Source organism: Squalius cephalus, assembly GCF_949319135.1.
Source record: "Squalius cephalus genome assembly, chromosome: 22".
Lineage (NCBI taxonomy): Eukaryota > Metazoa > Chordata > Actinopteri > Cypriniformes > Leuciscidae > Squalius > Squalius cephalus.
This window is the reverse complement of record NC_137143.1, coordinates 17,438,006-17,457,361: the sequence shown is the minus strand read 5'-3', so window position 1 is coordinate 17,457,361 and position 19,356 is coordinate 17,438,006. Positions and strand designations below refer to the sequence as shown.

Below are 19,356 nucleotides of genomic sequence, written 5' to 3'. Positions count from 1 at the left end.
CTGTTCTAACCATCCACTTATTCATTATTACATGCAGCTTTCATGTCACATAAATAACTTTAATCAGCAATACTACATCTTTATTCCCCTATTCCGGTAAAAGCCCATGACATTCTCAATTACTGCGGGTGGGCAAGGATTGGGTCTCTCGTCCCTGCACACCGAGCATGTATGAGACGAGGAGGAGAGAAAGAAAAACACCACACTCATATCATAATGAAACAACACACAGTCCTCGTTGGTTTTTCCCAGAAGCCATGTGATCAGTTGCCATGGGAATGGTGCAGAGACCCACTTCAGCTGCCTTTGTGGTTCTCCAGCCAAAATTGTGAAAACACAGTCACCTACAAAATACTGCCTTGCATTTAATGTCAACGCCTCACCTTGATCTTCGCAAACCTGCATGTCCATTTACACAAATTCTCACATATGTACTGATAGTATTTTAATGGCACAGGCAGATTTGGTCGATTGCGTGATATATGAATGGAGCAGCCCAGCTTGTCTTTGTCATCTATTAGCTTGCCGGATCAGTTGTTATCCTTCCCTCTGTTATTAATGTGAGAGCTACTATTTCTCTCACAGCTCCCTTTCAGCTAAAGGCACATTCTTACTGCATTGCATAATTTTCCGGCTGTGGGGGTGACCTACTTCTCCTGATGTAACACACACACACACACACACACACACACGTTGTTTTTTCATGTTTTATGGGGACTTTCCATAGACATGAGGATTTTTATACTGTACAAACTGTATATTCTATCCCCTAACACTAACCCTAAACCTAAACCTATCATAGAAACCTTTCTGCATGTTTACATTTTCAAAAAAACATCACTTTTGTAAACAGTATATTTTTGAAGCTGTTTTCCTCATGGGGACCAAAAAACGTCCCCACAAGGATTTTGGATATTGCCATCTTTGTGTGGACATTTTGTCCCCATAGTGTTGGGTTTACCAGCACACACACAAGTCCACATGGCAACTTATCTATTTGTATTTATTTTAGGACTGTCGATCTAAAAGTTTTACTCAAATTAAGATTTGCTGATGAATTATTGGCATGATTGTGCATTCTGAAATACATACTGCATTATGAGAGTACATTTAAAGATTAAGGCTAGATTTACTAGCAGCTTGCGCCAGCGCAAACTCTCTTTTGGCGTTAAAAAATTACTGTCAGGATTTACTAAAGTGAAAAATTAGCGCTGAAAAGGTGTTGGCAGGGTTGTTTTTGCGGCTGACCTTATTGCGTATGCATTTGTAGGAGTTTCCCTTCCAGACGCAAAACTTATGGGAGGAGAGTTTTTAAATAAATCATGCAAGGTGATTTACTAAGGTTTGCGCTAGTCAATTTACTGGTGTTTGCGCTGATTTGCCCTGTTTAGTAAATCTGGTTATTTCATGTGTTTTTCAGTAATGGGAAAATTAATGTTTAATGTTCAGTTATGTTGGACCATTGTTATGGTGTGAGTTTAGTTGCTTCACTTTAGTAATAACTATACTAATGCATGTCATGGCACTAGTCTCTTGTTTGTTAATCATATATATTGCATATAATGATGAATTAAACTGCACTCAAAAAATTGTGAATTTAAGTTGAACTGTCATATTAGCCTGCGATAGCACAGTATATGCTAAAGTGTGTCTGATAAGTATGACACAGGAACTTAAATTTATTAAGTTGGCTCAAAAAATCCATCTATCCATCCAATCCCATCCATCCATCCAATCCAATCCAATCCCATCCATCCATCCATCATGCCTTTGGAATTACGTTGGTAAGATGTTAGATAAACATTATTTAGGAATTATAAAAGAAAGTGGTGTTTTTTAAGTTGAAAACAAACTTCAAGAAGCATATTGTGCTTGTTCTGAGTCAAGGAACTATAATGTCATCACTGAGTTTTCCTTTTCACTGATGAAATCTCCCTGATGTCTCCTTCAGTGTTGTTGTTTGTTTTTGTTTTTTATACAATATTACATTATAAATCCTACATTTAATGAAGGCATCAGTATAAGCACACTGTGTACAATGGATAAAGATTTTTTTTTAATGTAGATTAATCAGATGTAACCTGTTTTCTAATATTTGTTTTGATTTGCTTTGGTAAGATTAGCTTTATTAGTTTGTGACTTTCACAACGCAACGCTCTTTGTTGCCTCCAGATTGTAGGTGTGCAAACATCAAATGAATTATTAATTTCTCACCTACGAGGAAGCCAAAATGAGATGCAGCTTTTACTCTATCCCCTGGTGCTGCAAACATCTGACTGAAAGACCTTGGAGTATTTACCTTTAATATCACATTGCATTTCTGTTCACGTACAACATGTTCTGTTGGGTGAAGATCTGTTGTGGGGGATTATCTCTGAATTCAATCACACCATCTCAGAGTGGTGTTATGGTTTGTTTTAACTTGTGGTTGCTAAGTAACCTCTCTCACTACAATCTGTGTATCGTTCAGTACTCTCTCTCCCTCTCTCCTGCTCTGCCTTTGTTTATCAGACACAAAATCAAGTAAGCTTTATTGGCATGACCATGAAGGATTACAGTTATGTTGAAGCAAAGACTGGCAAATAGTGGATATTGCAAACAAAAATGTGAACATAAAGTTGACGATGGGAATAGAATATCACAAAATATTCCATTTCGATGCATTAAGGGTGAATTAGTATTGAGCCTCTTATTGCAGACTTCTCGAAGACTTAAAACATGACAGGGCGACAAGCTTCAGGCTTGTAATGACATTAATGAGGTCATGAATTGAGAGTTCTAATTTTCCTTCATCTTTTGGCATATAAGAGGTTGTTGTACTATAAACAAATATCCTGAAAGTTTCAGAAACTTCCATGTTAGTCCAAAAACAGCTTTAATTGAAATCAAGTTGCCAAAATGACTCGTTTCAGATTTTGTCTCAATATGACGTCATAGTACGTTGAAAGATGCCTCTTTAGCCCCGCCCACCAATTCATGTAGTAGGAGGTGAGTAAATACGAGAGAGAGAGAGAGAGAGAGAGAGAGAGAGAGAGAGAGAGAGAGACGCAAACACAGGATTACTCTAGCAGCAAAATGATAGATATGCTTCCAAAGATTACAATACGTTTTGCAGTGCCAAGTTGTGGGAAAACACAGTATTTGCATTGCCTTGTGATTCTAACATTAAGAAAGTGTGGATGAACTTTACTTTTAATGAAGTTTCAAATCGCATCTGTAAGTTTTAATTTACTGTTAAATTTGTCTTACACATACCTAAACTTTATTTGCCATAACTAAGACTTATAAAGCATAATACACATAAATGTTTCACACAGTTGCCAAATGTTTTAACCATGTAACAAGAGCATCTAATTTATTGTAATAACTATCTCATTAATACATAGGGAATAAATATTAATATTGACACTTACTTCCAAATCTTGAATTCGGCACGCCTATCAAAATGAAGTGTTTGATAGAGATCTTATAAAGATGATGTCATCTTTAGAGAGAACATTATAAAATAAAAATAAAATGCAGTTCATGACACCTTTAATAGCTTTACTTACAATTTGGGTTGTTAAAACTATATGATTATGTTATTTCCTTTTTGTGTTTTTCCTTTTCCTTTTTGTGTTCATTTCCTTGATTTCATAGTAGATGTTATTGACTAGAACAGTAGAGTAGGTCAGTTTTGCTTTCATCAAGATGAGAAATTCTAGGGAAGGTTATACATACATTTGTGGTCGAAAAAGTGAAATCCATTGCAACAAAATTGAAGAGAAAAAAAATACCAGGCCATTCTACCAAACTCTGCAATTATCAGACAATTGACCAAGAGTTCTGAAATAGGACAGACTGTCTACACATCAGTGATTTCTTGAACGGTTAACAGATTCAGCCTTTTTTTTTTTTTTTTTTTATGTGAAAGACCAACACTAAAATAGTTTTCTAGGTTATGTAACAAAACTAAAGTTGTACATTGGGCAGAGTCTGTCTGACGATGTTTCCTAAAGCATCTTTAGACAACTACGGTTACAAGTTCCATTAAACTCTGTTGGTAACGACGGAACTTGCAACCACTTAACTTGTAGCTGTATTTTGCACAACTGTAGCTATAGTTTCTAGTTTTCTGAGCTGATCATTAGCAGATCGAAGGTGGTTGTTAGCTTGCTGAGTAGCCACCATGTTGCAAAAATCATGTTGACCACATTACATTACATACTATTACATAGGCCTACTACGCTGTGTGTGTGTGTGTGTGTGTGTGTGTGTGTGTGTGTGTGTGTGTGTGTGTGTGTGTGTGTATGAAAAAATAAATTCATCAAATAAATTTAAGTTATACAATAAAACATGTATACACACAAACTTTACTGTAAATGTGTGTGTGTATACCTACCTAGCATGAACCCACATAGAAAAGAAACCAAGCAGTACAAAATGTCCTGTTGTATTTGGCTAGAACAAGATGATTTACATGGAAGAGAAAACCTTTATCTCTTGCCAATTTATCAAATTGTATCTGGTTAGGATAAGGTATAGGAAGCATTGCACCCATTCAAACCACAACAGAAAACCCACAGCTCGACAAACCATTCTGTCTGAGCTACTGTATCTCTCACACACAATCACAAATCCCACGTGTACCTCATGAAGTTTAAATAAATACTCAAGCACATACTGTATAAAACACCCTCTCATCTCTCAGCTTACTGAGTCTGTCATAGTAGCAGCTCTAACAAACCACTCTTGTTGCCTGTTCTCCTCTATTAACGGCCCTAGAACACAACGTTCCAGTGAGAGCGCACTTTTCCTGGCTGTCTCATTTAGTCTATAATTACTGATAATGTTCTCAGAGGCAGCTCCATTTTATGACGCACACTGGTGGCAGGGCTAAACAAATTAAAGAGAGAGGGGGAAAAAAGAGTGCAGTAAATCAACATGCAGGAGAAAAACAGCAGCGGTGTGAGCCGTATCTGCACCGGGGGCTGGTGTGCGGCTCGTTGTCCGGCAGTGTCACATTGTGGGCTCTGCTGTTGGTTAAATTGCCTCTGTGGTTCTGACCTGCTAAAGGTGCACTGACACCATCCAGAATCACCACAGGATTGATTACTAAACCATTTCCCACAACTCTCTCATTCAGTGATATATGAGAACTAAGTTTAGTTTGGAAAGTGCAGTTAAACACATTTCAATCATGACAATGTTCAATATGGCAATTTGGTCTTGGCTGACTAGATCTGCAATGCTGCTGCAGAGCAAGTATGGACATATATACACACTGCTGTGAGCATGTAAGATATGCTGCTGCTGCATAAATAGACATACATAAATCCTGTAGCAGATATAGGCAGGTGGAGCTGGGGGAGGTGGAGGGTTTCAGAGGACCTCTGATAAAGCGCTGCAGGAACAGCTTACAGCAAACAATGAACCACACTATTTAAATGTTGAGCAAGCAATCTCATTGGCTGCAGGATCAGCAGAGGCCAATCAGCTTGTGCCATGTGGTAATGATGTTATTGCTTGCAGATTGATTGTAAAGGACCAATCAGCCTGCGCCCTCTAGAGTTTCATGACTGAACTAGATATTTAAATGTCTTATTTTTGTAGGTCTGATGATTTGAAGTCAGATATGTGTCTCTCTCAGTGGTGGTGGAATATTATATTATATTATATTATATTATATTATATTATATTATATTATATGCAAGTTCTTAAAGTCAACATAAAGGCAAAATGCACCCTATTTACTTCCTTAAAACACATTTCTGGTATAATTGTGAATGATTAATTGGTGCATACTGTATTATTCCAAATAAGAAAAATACTTCTCTTCATAGATTTTAATTTAATTAAATTCCAATAAAGATACCAGTTAGCATGTTCCAAGACCAAAGTAACATTTTTCTTGATGAATTTTCCAGTGTCACTCTGAAATTTGTCAGATTATGAAAGTAAAATTGGTTTGCAAACAGTTTTTCCTATTCACTTTAAAATAACAATATTCTTCCCTTCCCTCTGTTTAAGGTCTCAAAGCTTTAACCTATTCAGTTTAAAGCATCTACAGCAGCAGAAGGTTTACTCACACAGACTGGGTTTCTTGCTGTGAGTGTGTTAGTGTAGGGAAATAATCAATGAGTTAACATGCAAAGCCATGCTGAACATATGGTCGACCAAGAATCCGTAATGACATACTGCCAAACCAATCATTCCCACTCACTGCCGTGTGTGTGTGTGTGTGTGTGTGTGTGTGTGTGTGTGTGTGTGTGTGTGTGTGTGTGTGTGTGTGTGTGTGTGTGTGTGTGTGTGTGTGTGTGTGTGTGTGTGTGTGTGTGTGTGTGTGTGTGTGTGTGTGTGTGTGTGTGTGTGTTGGTTTGACTCTCATTCTTTGAATCTTGCTCTCATAAGCATGATGAATCCTGAGCTTCCTTTTCGAGAACACGTCGTTTAGCTCATGCTGCCTTTCAGTAAATTCTAAGTGATGAGACCTTGAATCAAAACAGGTGCCAAGTTGGAAACATACAAACATATATACATGTTTTAGTATGCCCAAACATTGAGCCAAGGATAAATAGTAATGTTATTTGAAGGTTGTAATTTATAGGATCAGACAAAAAGTAACCTAGACCTGAAGAGCTTGAATTGTTCAGACATGCTTTGACTAAACTGCTTTTGGAAATTAGTTTTTATCAAGTGGTTTTATCCTAAGATGAGCTATAGAGATACAAACTATCCACTTTTGTTCAACTAACTATTGTTTTTTCATTTTTGTCAACCATCCGTCACTATGAAATGAACCACAGAAGATACATTGTTAATTGTCTTGAGTTTACATCTAAAGCACTATCCAGATAGAAATTGTTTCTTAGGATCACATCTTTAAATGAACATTTGAAATGCACCTCCATAGGAAATTCACTCTTCAGTGTCGATTTATAAATTGTGGATAATCACTTTAAATGCATTCCTAATCTTGAATATATAATATCCTATTACACATCACTTTTTTTTTTTTAAATTTTTTTTTACAAAGGCTAAAAATTGTCTCACTACATTTATGCTTAAAACAAGAAAAAAAGATCTACTAATTGGGTAAGAAAAATAAACTTTAAAAAAAAATAATTTAATCTATGTTAACACTTGTTAACATTTAATTAATGTTTTATGAACTAACAAATAAAACCTTATTGAAAATGTTACCAATTTTATTTTTATTTCCCCATTGGTAGATATTTTTTCCTGCAAAAACACTCACTTCATTTTGATCCAAAAAATTTAGAAAACAATATTTAATATCTTTTGTCATTTTGTTTCTCAAGTAAATGTATCTTGAGTTAAGAATGTTTAGATATTTGTACAGAAAAACAAGACGAAAATACAGAGTAAAAAATCATTTTTTGCAGTGTAAACTTAGCAAACGGTTTTGAGTATTTCAGACTGTCCTCATTCAAGTAGGCAGGAGCTGTACTTGCTTCACTGGAAATAGCTGCCTTGAGCCGATCCCAAAATGGCTGCCGTACCCTGACTCTTTAAAAAAAAAGACTTTGATAAAACATAGATTCCATGATCCAGTACATGCTGGGGAATCTCTCCGGACCCCTGGATTAAGGGTGTTGGTTCTGGGGTTAAGACTTTGGTTCTCAGCCAAAGCCCTAGGGCTGTCGTGTTAATCTCCATGTCGGTCCTCATTAGCATTAATGAATAGAGAAACACTTGTCATGAAAGCACAACACACAGGGTATGTAATGCCACCGCCATCCAATGAGAACTGTGCAAGTGATTAAGACCCGAAAGCACCATTTTCGTGTCCTTGTGGTTGAACAATTCATCCATTTTGATTCGTTTTTGAACATTCCCAATTAAATATGAGCTGCTAGTTTGAAATGCAATAACATTTGATCAACATAAAACAGGTTTTGATAACAGATGCATTTGGCTTGAGTTAATTTAGAAGTCGCACATAAAACAAAACCGTTTAAAAATGAATTAATCTCATTTGAATCTGTCAGCTGTGTAAACACAATACATATTTCTAAGATGATCTAGTGTTTATTCAATGTAGCTGTAAATCACTGTGCTGATGTTTCCTTTGGATCTCACTGGCTAATGGCTTATATATCACGCAGTGGTTTGGGCAGCATGCGTATTTCCTTTACAGGAGTAAAATGGATAGGCGGGGAAACCTTGCAGTACAAAAAGCGGTTAACCTCTTCCTTTAGCCGTGTCCAAAACCTCAGAAATGTTCAGCCACAAAGCACACACACATTGAAAGCAGACAGCATTGTCGTTACGAGCACCACCATGTGCATATTCCACCCACCAATTTGATGTTTTGTTGTAGTATATCACGGCCTTTCTTGTGCGAGAGGAAGAAATTGTCCCCGTTCTGAACAAACACACCCAAACACAGGAGCTGCATTGTGAAAGCTGCTTGTTATTTTGGCTGTTGTATAAAAGATCTGCTAGGTTAGCCGCAGAAAGTCATCTGGCCGAGTTCCCAGAATCCATTGCACTTACTGACATGTTCGGATATAAAAAGTACTATGCCCTAGACCTAGATTGCATCTCCAGTATACACACTTTTGCATTATAAAGTTCTTTGTCTATGTTGAGATGTTTTTCTGGTGAGCAGCTGCTGTTTGTACCAACATCAGCGGAATCGCTGCGGTCTCTGGTGTCCTCATGCATTGCTTACTATGAAATATACAGAAGATAAAATGGAATTTATTTGTTCTAATTTAGGCAACACAACATGCCATGCTGTTATGGATCATATTTAGCTTGCAGGACTTTAAACAGGCATGCTTGCTGCATGGTGTACTCCATGTTTTGATTTTTATTCCCTTTTTTTACTTTATTTAAATTTGATCACTGAATATATATTTTAGCTTTAATGAATATCTAAGGAAAACGACGTTTTTTGTTGTTGTTTTTATTTTAATGAACAACACTTGATCTACTGCTCACCACTGTAGCATCACTATTTGCTTTTTATCAATATTTTGAATTAATATTTATAATTCGGGATAATCAGTTTTGTTTGCCTGTGCCCTGTTTTGTTTTATTAACATACTCTCTTCACCTCCCCTGTAAATGAGAAGGACAGTGTGGAACGAGCTCTGGACCAAAGCCATTCCCATTATATCCTGCCAACCGAGAGACGCACTTCCCTCCTGCTTTAAAGAGAGAGTTCCTATAAAAATGAAAATCTGAAAAAATCAAAGTGGAGACTGATGGAATGATTTAAATCATTATTCACTGATAATCTTCCTCTTCAGTGTGACATTAAGACCAGAACCACTGCAACTGGATAATTGAGTCAGTGAGGTTGTGGATAATTCTGAAATCTTATTTACAGTATGAACCAGATGAACTGGTTTGCACCTGATTCACTAAGTTAAGTATTATAATCAGGTAAAGCACTAACAAAAAAGTTTTTTTTTTTAAAGTTTGTGGTCTGAACATGAACGAAAGTCTTACTGGTTTGGAACAACATGGGTAATTAATGACAGGATTTTCATTTTTGGGTGAATTAACCCTTTTACTCAATTTGCTATTCAAACTTAATAATTCTTTCTTGAATCAATCTGATTCTTTCACAAATCAATGAGTTCAACTCATGAATGATCCATTCACACCTGATTTGCTGCTAATGAATCAGTCCATTTCATGAATTATTCATAATGAATTGCATGAATTACTATTTGTGAACCAGCTGGTAAATGCCCAAATTACAAAGAAAAGAAATATCATTCAGTCAGTGAGTTCAAATCCAATGTTGAAGGGAATCAATCCAATTAAATCTGAGGCCCTGTTTACACCTTGTATTAAGATGTGTTTTGGTCAATTGAATCACAAGTGGATGATGCTAAATACAGGTGTAAACAGGGTCTAAAACATTTTGACCTCTTTCAGAGGTAGTCAAACACATTTGACTGGATTGTTTTCATAGTGTAGACGCTCATATGGTCGAATGTCTTCAAACAACCACAAAAGACGCCTACTCTCCAACTACTGACCTAACTAATGCGTAAACATAATGGGAAGCGCACTGGCCAGACGGGATTTAAGCTTTGTCGGCTGAAGTCCCAAGTTAGAAGTGGTTGAAAATGGGCTAAAGAGATGGATTAAAACACCAGGTGTAAACAGGAATGAGTCTGTCTCGTCTAATTCTGATCCGATCTACCAAAATGCATTTAATACCAGGTGTAAACAGGGCCAAACATGCATTTTCATTAAACCTGCTTTGAAACAATATGTGTTGTGAAAAGTTCTATACAAATAAATGTGAATTGAATTGAACTGAATTGAATTGAACTTGTGAACCAAATCCACTGGTTGGAGGCTGATTAACTAAACTTGTTACAAATTGGACTATACCATTTATGAATTGTGCTTTTCTGCTGAAAAGAATATCAATAACTAAATACAAACAAATATAACTTTTTTGGCGTTCAATGTCTGTTATAGTCTATTCAAATTAAATCTATGCCACTGCAACTGAAAACAAATCAGGCATTGCTTCTCAAAGTCTACATCAACATATTTGGAAGATCTCTAAAGCAACTTTACTGCAGTTCAGATTGGCTGACGGGAAGGGATGATAACAATAATGTGTTACGCTTGTGTTCTAAATTTCCAGTGTAACTCGGCCTCTCTAAAAGCGCAGAAGCAGTGAGCTGTGCTGTTATGGCCCTTAGCACCCTGTGGTGGGTTATTTATAGCTGACATTGCCAGCCAGCACTGGGTGTAATGTAAGGACACATCCACAGAGCAGAGGGGTGATTAAATGTCTGAGTAATTGACAGTAGCCCTGGAGGAAGTGAGGGAAGAGTCAGAGAGAGAGAGAGGGAGTGAGACACAGAGAGGCAGAGAATAACTCATTTGGTTTCCCCTACTACAGCTCTCCTTTGTCTGTCCCCAGAGATGAACAACTCTTCATGCTGAACTGCCACCAAATGCTATCAGTTCGATTGGACAAATACTGACGGTTGAACGGGTAGTAAAGTCTCAAACATGCATGACAGATCGACAGATTCATGACTCGGATCGATCAATATTTTTTGATGTAAACCAAACTCTTCAGGAAATCTCAGCAGATTCTCAGCAGTCTGTGTGCAATGAATATTAATCCCTAAGAACAATTCTGGTGAGATATTTATAGTTTTAATAATGTTCTTGTGTCCTAGCGGCAACAAGCTGATTGCATAATAGTAATTAGCAGACAGACTTAAGCAGCAGTGACAGATGACTTACGCTGACCTTAAACGAGACGGATACCTCCTTTCCACCAACGCAAAGCCATTTTAAAACCATTCCATGTGTTTCGACTAAAGAAAAGACTCTACTGGGATGAGAAAAATCCAATGTGGCTTCTTAAACCTGCTGGTTTTTATATATTCAGTGTTGATAGCTAATAAAACAACAAAAATTAACAATATATAAGAGAGAATTTGCAACAGCTAATATTCCTCATATTGTTCTTACCACATATAATCTAAATGCAGATTGATTGGTTGTGATTAAAATCACATCTGATTGGTCAATGACATGTGGCAGCCACAAAAATATAGAATCTATGTTTCAAAATAGAAGAAGAATAGAACATTAAGTGTTCATGGAACTCAAAACCGTAGAGCATGGCACTAGCAGTTGCAAATGGATTTGATTTTTACCGAATGAACCGATAATGCCTTCAATGTAAATCATTTTGGATAAAGACATCCAGAAAATGAACAAAATGCAAATGCTTTGCTGCCACTTTCACCTCTTTTAATGAAAATGAAGTGGAAAATTGCAGTCGTTGCGTACCATGTACATCAGCCTTAAAGAGATACAGACACAAGGGTGAGTAAATAACTACATTTTCTTTTTCTTTCTTTTTTTTGGTGAACTATCCCTTTAGGATTAAACACTGCGCTGTTTGTTTATGAGCAGATTTTGTATTAGCATACAATTTACATCATAGAACGGACCCACACTGACTTATGCGCCAAACTGAGAGAAATTCACAGACATTGGTGGCCAAGCACCGGCACCAGGACCATTTCATTGGAGATGTTATTGGAGTAATTAAGATTCTCCAACTTGACAACATAAGTTTGGGTTTTATCCCAACTAGAAAATATCAATAAATATTTAATTGTCTGAAAGCCATTTGCTAAAGGTTGTGCAACAAAATAGCAGAGTGCTCTTTACTCTGAGAATGGACAAATATTCTGAGTCATTGTGCCCGAAACAGTCCAAATACCAGCAAGGACAATCAGGCATGTTTCCGTTCTTCAGTTCCCATGGTGCCTAGTGCTCTGTAACGCCTCAGTAACCAAGAGAGCGAAAGCAGAATAAAAAGAACCCAGCAGGATCAATATCACTCAGTGCTCTTTTATGATAGCAGGAAAATGCCCTGGATCTGCCATGTGTAATTATATCAGAACTCTCTCCGTGCATGCATGCAGACTCCCAGACACTCCACACTCCCGTCCCCCATCTCTATCCCTGAGGGGTGTTTCTGGATAAAAGCAACCAATGAATATCTGAATATGTGCCACCTTGTCACTTTGTTGAACATCTAGTAATTCTAGATTCCACATTTGGATGTCAGTCTTGAGGTGCCAAGTTTCAACACGTATGCAATAATGCAACCCAGGCTTCTTGCTTGTTTTGCGACAATTTCAATGTGAAATGTCCAGTGAGTGGCACTAAAAGCACGTTCAGTTTTATCCAAAACATACGTGTTTTTTACTTTCTTTGTTGCTCTTGTCAGGGCAGTTTGGAGATGAGTCAGGTGAGTAGCGATAAAATGTTTAAAGTTTATCGCATTTGAAAATAACTTACCACAATTACTAAACCCTACCCTGATAGTGTTTAGAAAAGCAAACATTAGATAAAACACGCATTTGCTGAAGCAAACATACCATTAACATGTTACATATGACGCGTGCAGTGCTGTACCAGGTGAGCTACTGATCAAGCCGTACATGTAACACAGCCTTGTATTAGTTTACAAATCATTCACTATAGTAAAAGTGTTTTGAGGTCATAATATTAATTGATAATCTGCCCTGTAATCATAATCTGTTCGAAAAGGTGTTGGTGTTTTACTGCTACTAGTGTTCATTTCGACTGGAAACCACAGTGATTTTAATTTTATGTAATACGTTTTTGGAGTTTAGGTAGAAGTACGTTTTTCCAATGAGCCTAGGTTGCAATAACATGCTTGAAAAGAGAGTTCCTCCAAAATGTCAATTCTCACACTTTAAACCCCATTTGTTTTTTTTAATTATAGTTTTATGGTATTTTGCATCCTTTTTAAAGTGTTATTGCATTCCCCATCATAATTGCATGGAAAAGTCAACTAGAACATTCTTCTGTACTACTAACAGATGAAAGAAAGTCATAGAGGTTTGGACCGACATGAGGTTGAGTAAATTATAATATAATTACAATTTTTGGATTATCTACCCGTTTAGTGACGTGTTGTACACATCTAACAGCCTGCAAACATAGGAACTAGGGAATGCATTTTTCTTTCATTTCTTTATCCCTTCAGTGATGATAACAGATTCTTGCTAATTTTAGATCTTCATCGTCTCCCTCTTGCCTCATTATAGGTGTCATATTTGATCTGAAGCTGTGGAATTTTCTCACATGTAATGAAATACGAGAGGTGGCAGCCATTGAGGTAATATTCAGATGCAGTGCAAAACTGAGATAAAAATACTTGATTTATTTTCATTTGGTGATTTGTAGCAAATGCAGCCCTCAGATCAGTAAACATGTCACTGTCAAATGAAAGCTATTAAGACATAGTTATTCATATCTTAAAGCTGACAGGACCCAAAGGAAAATGTCATTGCTGTTGATTTTTCTTCACTCAGGAGACCAATAGGAGACCTAATCTCAGATGGTTCATTTAAACATTAGTTTTGTCAGAGATGTTTCTCCTCAAATTATATTGGGAGAAATAAAAATAGAAATTGTTTGAAATACAGTAAGCATATTAAATTAACTCCCTGTTCTTATACTGTACATAACTATTTTTACATTTTCTGAATAAAATGTGATTGGTGTTTGTCTGACAATGCTAGACCAGGGTTTTCTGGAAACAGTTTTTAAGGAATTCTGAATGATTGTTAGAGAGCCCATCACCAATTTGTTCAGCAAGTTAATATTGAAAGCTTTGCCTTGGTTCTATACTTTGGTAAATTGCTAGATCTGAGCACAATGTGAGACTATGTTGAGGTCTGAAACCCTATAGCAGTGGTTTTTAAATCATTTGACATGGACCCCCAAATGTGGTGAACCAATTGTGAAGGACTCCCTTCCTAATATTTAAAGGCAGATATAAAAGTTATGGGTCTGAGATTTTGAAAACATTAAAAAAGATTTTTCATTTTATTTTATGTTTCTGAAAGAAGCAACTTGTACTCACCAAGGCTGTGATCAATAAAAAATACAGTAAAAACAACAATATTGTGAAATATTTAAAAGGTGTAATTTATTCCTGTGATGGCGAAGCTGAATTTTCAGCATCATCTTCAGTGTAACATGGTCCTTCAGAAATCATTCTAATATGATGGTTTTGTCCTCAAGTAACAGTTTTATTATTATTATTATTATTATTATTAATGTTGAAAACAGTTTTGCTGCTTAATATTTCTGTGGAAATGATACATTTTCTAGGATTCTTTGATGAATAGAAAGGGGAAAAAACAGCATTTATTTGAAGCATTTTGTCTTCACTGGATTTTTTTGTCCTTTCTGAATAAAAGTATTCATAAAAATAAAATAAAAAAAACTTGCTGACCCCAGACTTTTGAATGGTAGTATATTATCACATATAATTTTAAAAATAATAAGTGTGATATAAAGATGCAAACGGTTAGTTATTTCCAGCTTGATCTCACGGCAATTCGTACGAATTCTATGAGGTGGCTAATTCGTACGAATTCATACGACCTCACTCGTACGATTTTTGCTAAATCGTACATATTTTACGAATTGTCCAATTCGTATGAATTCATACGAATGACCTACCCCTGACCCCGCCCCTAAACCTACCCATCACGTGGGTTTAGACAAATCGTACGAATTCGAATTCGTACGAATTGGTCGTGAGATAGCGTTGTTATTTCCCAAATTAAGTAATTTAATTTTATATTGTCATTTTTACGAAAAACAATTATTATTAAAACATTATCTGGGGAAATGTTTTTTTTTTTTTAGTTTTTTTTTTTTGTCTGATTTTGTTGCTGCAGCAACATTTGATCTGTTTAGAGAGATCTGTTGTCTTTCCTGTTGTGGGTAGTGTTTGACTTCAGCTTGTGCTGACATCTTGTGAATAACTCAATGACAGGGCTGTGTTTGAGGTTGAAAAGACACCCTGGGATCGGTTTATCGTTAGGTGAGCGTCTACCACCTGTCAGGGGTCAAACTTGAGAGATGGATGAGGAATAAATGGCCACCAGCAGACAGGTGTGGACTGTGTGCGAGTAAAAGTGTATCAGCACTTTCCTGAAAAACCCTTTTATCAGGAGACACATTTCTTCTCCTCTCTCTGTAGGTAGTCCCCTAGAGGTGTGGTAGTGCGATCTCTAATATTATGTGTGTGTGTGTGTGTGATGTTCAAACACTGATCTGGACTCACCCTGTGCTCTCAAGCATCCATCTCACTCCCCTGCAGAGCTATCAATAACCCGTTTGGCTGGAAATCAAAAGGTGTGGCTGATGTAATGCAATGAAACATCCTTTATGGTCAAAGGTTATTGAGGAATTTGTTCAATGAAGTAATCGAACAGAGTCAGTATCTGAACTGTTTGCAGCACAATATTTGCAAGCAAAATGTCTGTCACACACTATTTCAGTTTAAATAAACATATTTGTCCTGGTATGGGATCAATTTCCTGCCTAAAGTATTGCAGCCACGGATCAAAAAATAACAAGCATGAATAAAAACTTTAAACGCATTAAAAGTTATTTTGCACAAAACTTAAACTTGTGGTCTTGCTTTCTTAAAAAGTATGTTTTCCTTGGTTTTATTACTCTGTACTTTATGCTCTCTTGCATTTTCTGCTCACGTTTTACTCTTTTGTACGCTTGTGCTGTTTTTCTCTTCGCTCTTCTTTCTATGTTCTGCGCTTGCTTTCCCAAATGTTGCAGTTCGAGTTTCATGTAAATTAGGGTGGGCTTAAGTGTCACCATTGGTCCACTAGTTCTAGATTGACAGCTACTCCTCTAGCCAATCAATCGAAGAGGGGAGTTGATGTCACACCAGTGCGACTCGTGGCTACTGATGCTTACTTATACAGGGGAAGACGACAGTTTAATTTAACGTTACAAAGACTTTCAAGCAGTAAAGCTATCTGAACTCTGGAAATAAATAATTAAATTCATCTATTTTGAGATACATAAGAATGTTAATGTGCACACTGGTAATTGGTGTTAAATAATATTACTTGGCTCATGATGCCAATATGCTACGGCTGCTGTAAGTGAAACATCCTGAACTTATGAAACTCTACAATTCTTTGCAAAAACTAAGTTAAAAACGGCCATTGTCTGAAGACTTTAGGACTTTGACCTGTCACCGCTAAGCATTGCCTACCTTTTTTATTAATCTCGCCAAATTTGACAAAAGATTAATTGAAAATGATTGTGTTACAGAGAAGATATACAGAAACCAGTTGGATTTAATATACAGTGATTTATTAAATACTTATTGTGTTTATTTACATAGCTACATAATTGCATATTACTTTAGGATTAATGTTTTAAATATAGCTTCAAATCTGAATACAGTAACATCTCCATCAGGGATAGGTAACGTTGTTTCTGGAGTGCCGCTGTCCTGCAGAGTTTAGCGTCAACTCCGATAAAAATATCACCTGTCTGTAGTATTAATTATCCTAAAGACGATGATTAGCTGGTTCAGGTGTGTTTGATTAGGGTTGGAGGAGCTAAACTCTGCAACCAGGACCGACATTGCCCATCCTTGTTATTGATTAAATATGAAAGTAAACGGCCAGTAGGTGGTGGCAAGTTACTGTTTTTACGAGCGAGTTATTCGTTCAAACTTCTCGTTCAAATCGGCAATTCTTTGATGAAACACTGTAGTTTACTGCTTGAAAGTCTTTGTAACGTTAAATTAAACTGTCGTCTTCCCCTGTATAAGTAAGCATCAGTAGCCAGGAGTCGCATTGGTGTGACGTCAACTCCCCTCTTCGATTGATTGGCTAGAGGAGTAGCTGTCAATCTAGAACTAGTGGACCAATGGTGACACTTAAACCCACCCTAATTTACATGAAACTCGAACTGCAACATTTGGGAAAGCAAGCGCAGAACATAGAAAGAAGAGCGAAGAGAAAAACAGCACAAGCGTACAAAAGAGTAAAATATGAGCAGAAAATGCAAGAGAGCACAAAGTACAGAGTAATAAAACCAAGGAAAACATACTTTTTAAGAAAGCAAGACCATAAGTTTAAGTTTTGTGCAAAATAACTTTTAATGCGTTTAAAGTTTTTATTCATGCTTGTTATTTCTTGATTCACGCTTATTATATTTTGATGCGTGACCACGTTGTTTGCTATTCTGATCATTTTGCATAATTTTTTTCAGTTTGTGCAATATATTTTTACATGTGTTTTTAAATTTTTGATTCACGCTTATTATTTTTTGATCCGTGGCTGCAATACTTTAGGCGGGATTTTGATCCCATAGTCCTGTTTTGTAGAAAGAAAAAAAAGTTCTTCATATAAATTTAGCTGCCCAAAACTGCATCATAATATGGGAGCTTTCAGACTTGGTTCGATTGCTTTGCCCTCCCCATTTCCCCGCTGGTCTCTGTTCACATTAAATGATTTGACCCCAAACCGTGATACTCTTGTTTCATCAAGCGTAGGGGTGTCACGATTCTCTAAATCCTCGATTCGATTAAATTTTCGATTCAAAGGTCATGGTTCGATTCTCAATTTTTACATTTATTTATTTTTAAAGCACAGGTCATTTTTAGACAGACTTTTATGCAATATAATATCTGACCTTTGTTTGCAATGTCCCACACTACATTGTCAAATTTAAAACATTTATTAACAACATAATGTAACTTATATCTTCAGTCAATTGGAAACTTAAGCAAAATAACCTGCCATCTAGTTTCTCTTTTGTAACTGCAGTCTTCTTCACAGAAGATGACATTTAAGTTCACAACAGAACAAACAAAAACAATAAAACAGCCATGTCTATAGTCTTCTCTAAACAATTAAGTGTCTTAAACTATTTCTGAACAGTTGAACATATACCACACAGATAAATGTGCACTGCTCAGATCTTCTAAAACTTTCTCCTTTACATTATTGTACATGGAGGGTATCACCGTAGCTGTGAGATGCGTTCTACTTGGAATTTCATAGCGTGGTTCTAGCACGCTAATTAAATGCCTAAAACCGGTGTTTTCTACCACCGAATAAGGTTGCATGTCTGCGAACGTTGTCAACATAACTCACTGGAAATCCAAAATACTTCCACACCGGCAACTTCAGTGAAAGAGGAAGGGGTTCAAGTTCTGTCAATGGGTCTCCTGCATCTGCAGTTGCCATGCTATCTTTTGACTGGCTGTAGTTAAGTTGGAGGAGGTTGACTCGCAGCACTTCAACATGTGGTTTTTTTTTCGCTTGGCAAGCCAACCGGACGTGACATGGGGGCGTGGCAGCATCGACGATTCCATTTTTTATTTCGAAGTTCGAGATTGTGACTTAATTTCGGTCAATTTCGATTTAAAATCGAAATCGTGACACCCTTGATCAAGCGTACCCATGCTGCTAGGTAACTTCTATGATGGCATCAAAATGGATAGAGTTGCTCGCATCACTTTGCTTTTTTTACCATATTGTACCCGTGAATGCACTGCAAGTGTTCTAAAGAAGGTGCATTACAATATTGCATTACACCCTAAAAAATTACTAATTGTGTCACTTAGTTACTTTTTATGGAAAGTAATGTATTATGTAACTTTTGAGTTACATTTTCTTACCTGAGCTGGACTTTGTTGTTTGTTTTTTTAATAACAAAATAACAGAAGTTCTATTTTTGGCAAATGCAAAGGCCCTTTCACACCAAAAGCAATGACTTTTGGGACTTTAGCTTATTCACCGTATCCCCCAGAGTTAGATAAGTCCATACATACCCTTTTCATCTCCGTGCGTGACGTAACTCTGTCTGATGCACCCACCGCTAGCCTAGCTTAGCACAAAGACTGAAGGTAAATGGCTCCAGCTAGCATACTGCTCCCAATAAGTGACAAAATAACGCCAACATTTTCCTATTTACATGTTGTGATTTGTATAGTCACAGCGTGTACAAATAACAAGGTCACATGAG

General features: G+C 36.7%; 1 protein-coding gene across 1 annotated transcript in view; it reads right to left on the bottom strand.

Moving 5' to 3' along the window:
- Window positions 1-5,382, bottom strand: part of s100p (S100 calcium binding protein P) — a 40,571-nt gene extending 35,189 nt beyond the window's left edge. The window contains exon 1 of the mRNA XM_079856595.1: window positions 5,311-5,382. Within this exon, the coding sequence (XP_079712721.1) occupies window positions 5,311-5,312 (2 nt within the window). The 5' untranslated portion in view covers window positions 5,313-5,382. The remainder of the gene's footprint in view (window positions 1-5,310) is intronic.
- Between the last annotated feature and the right edge of the window lie 13,974 nt (window positions 5,383-19,356).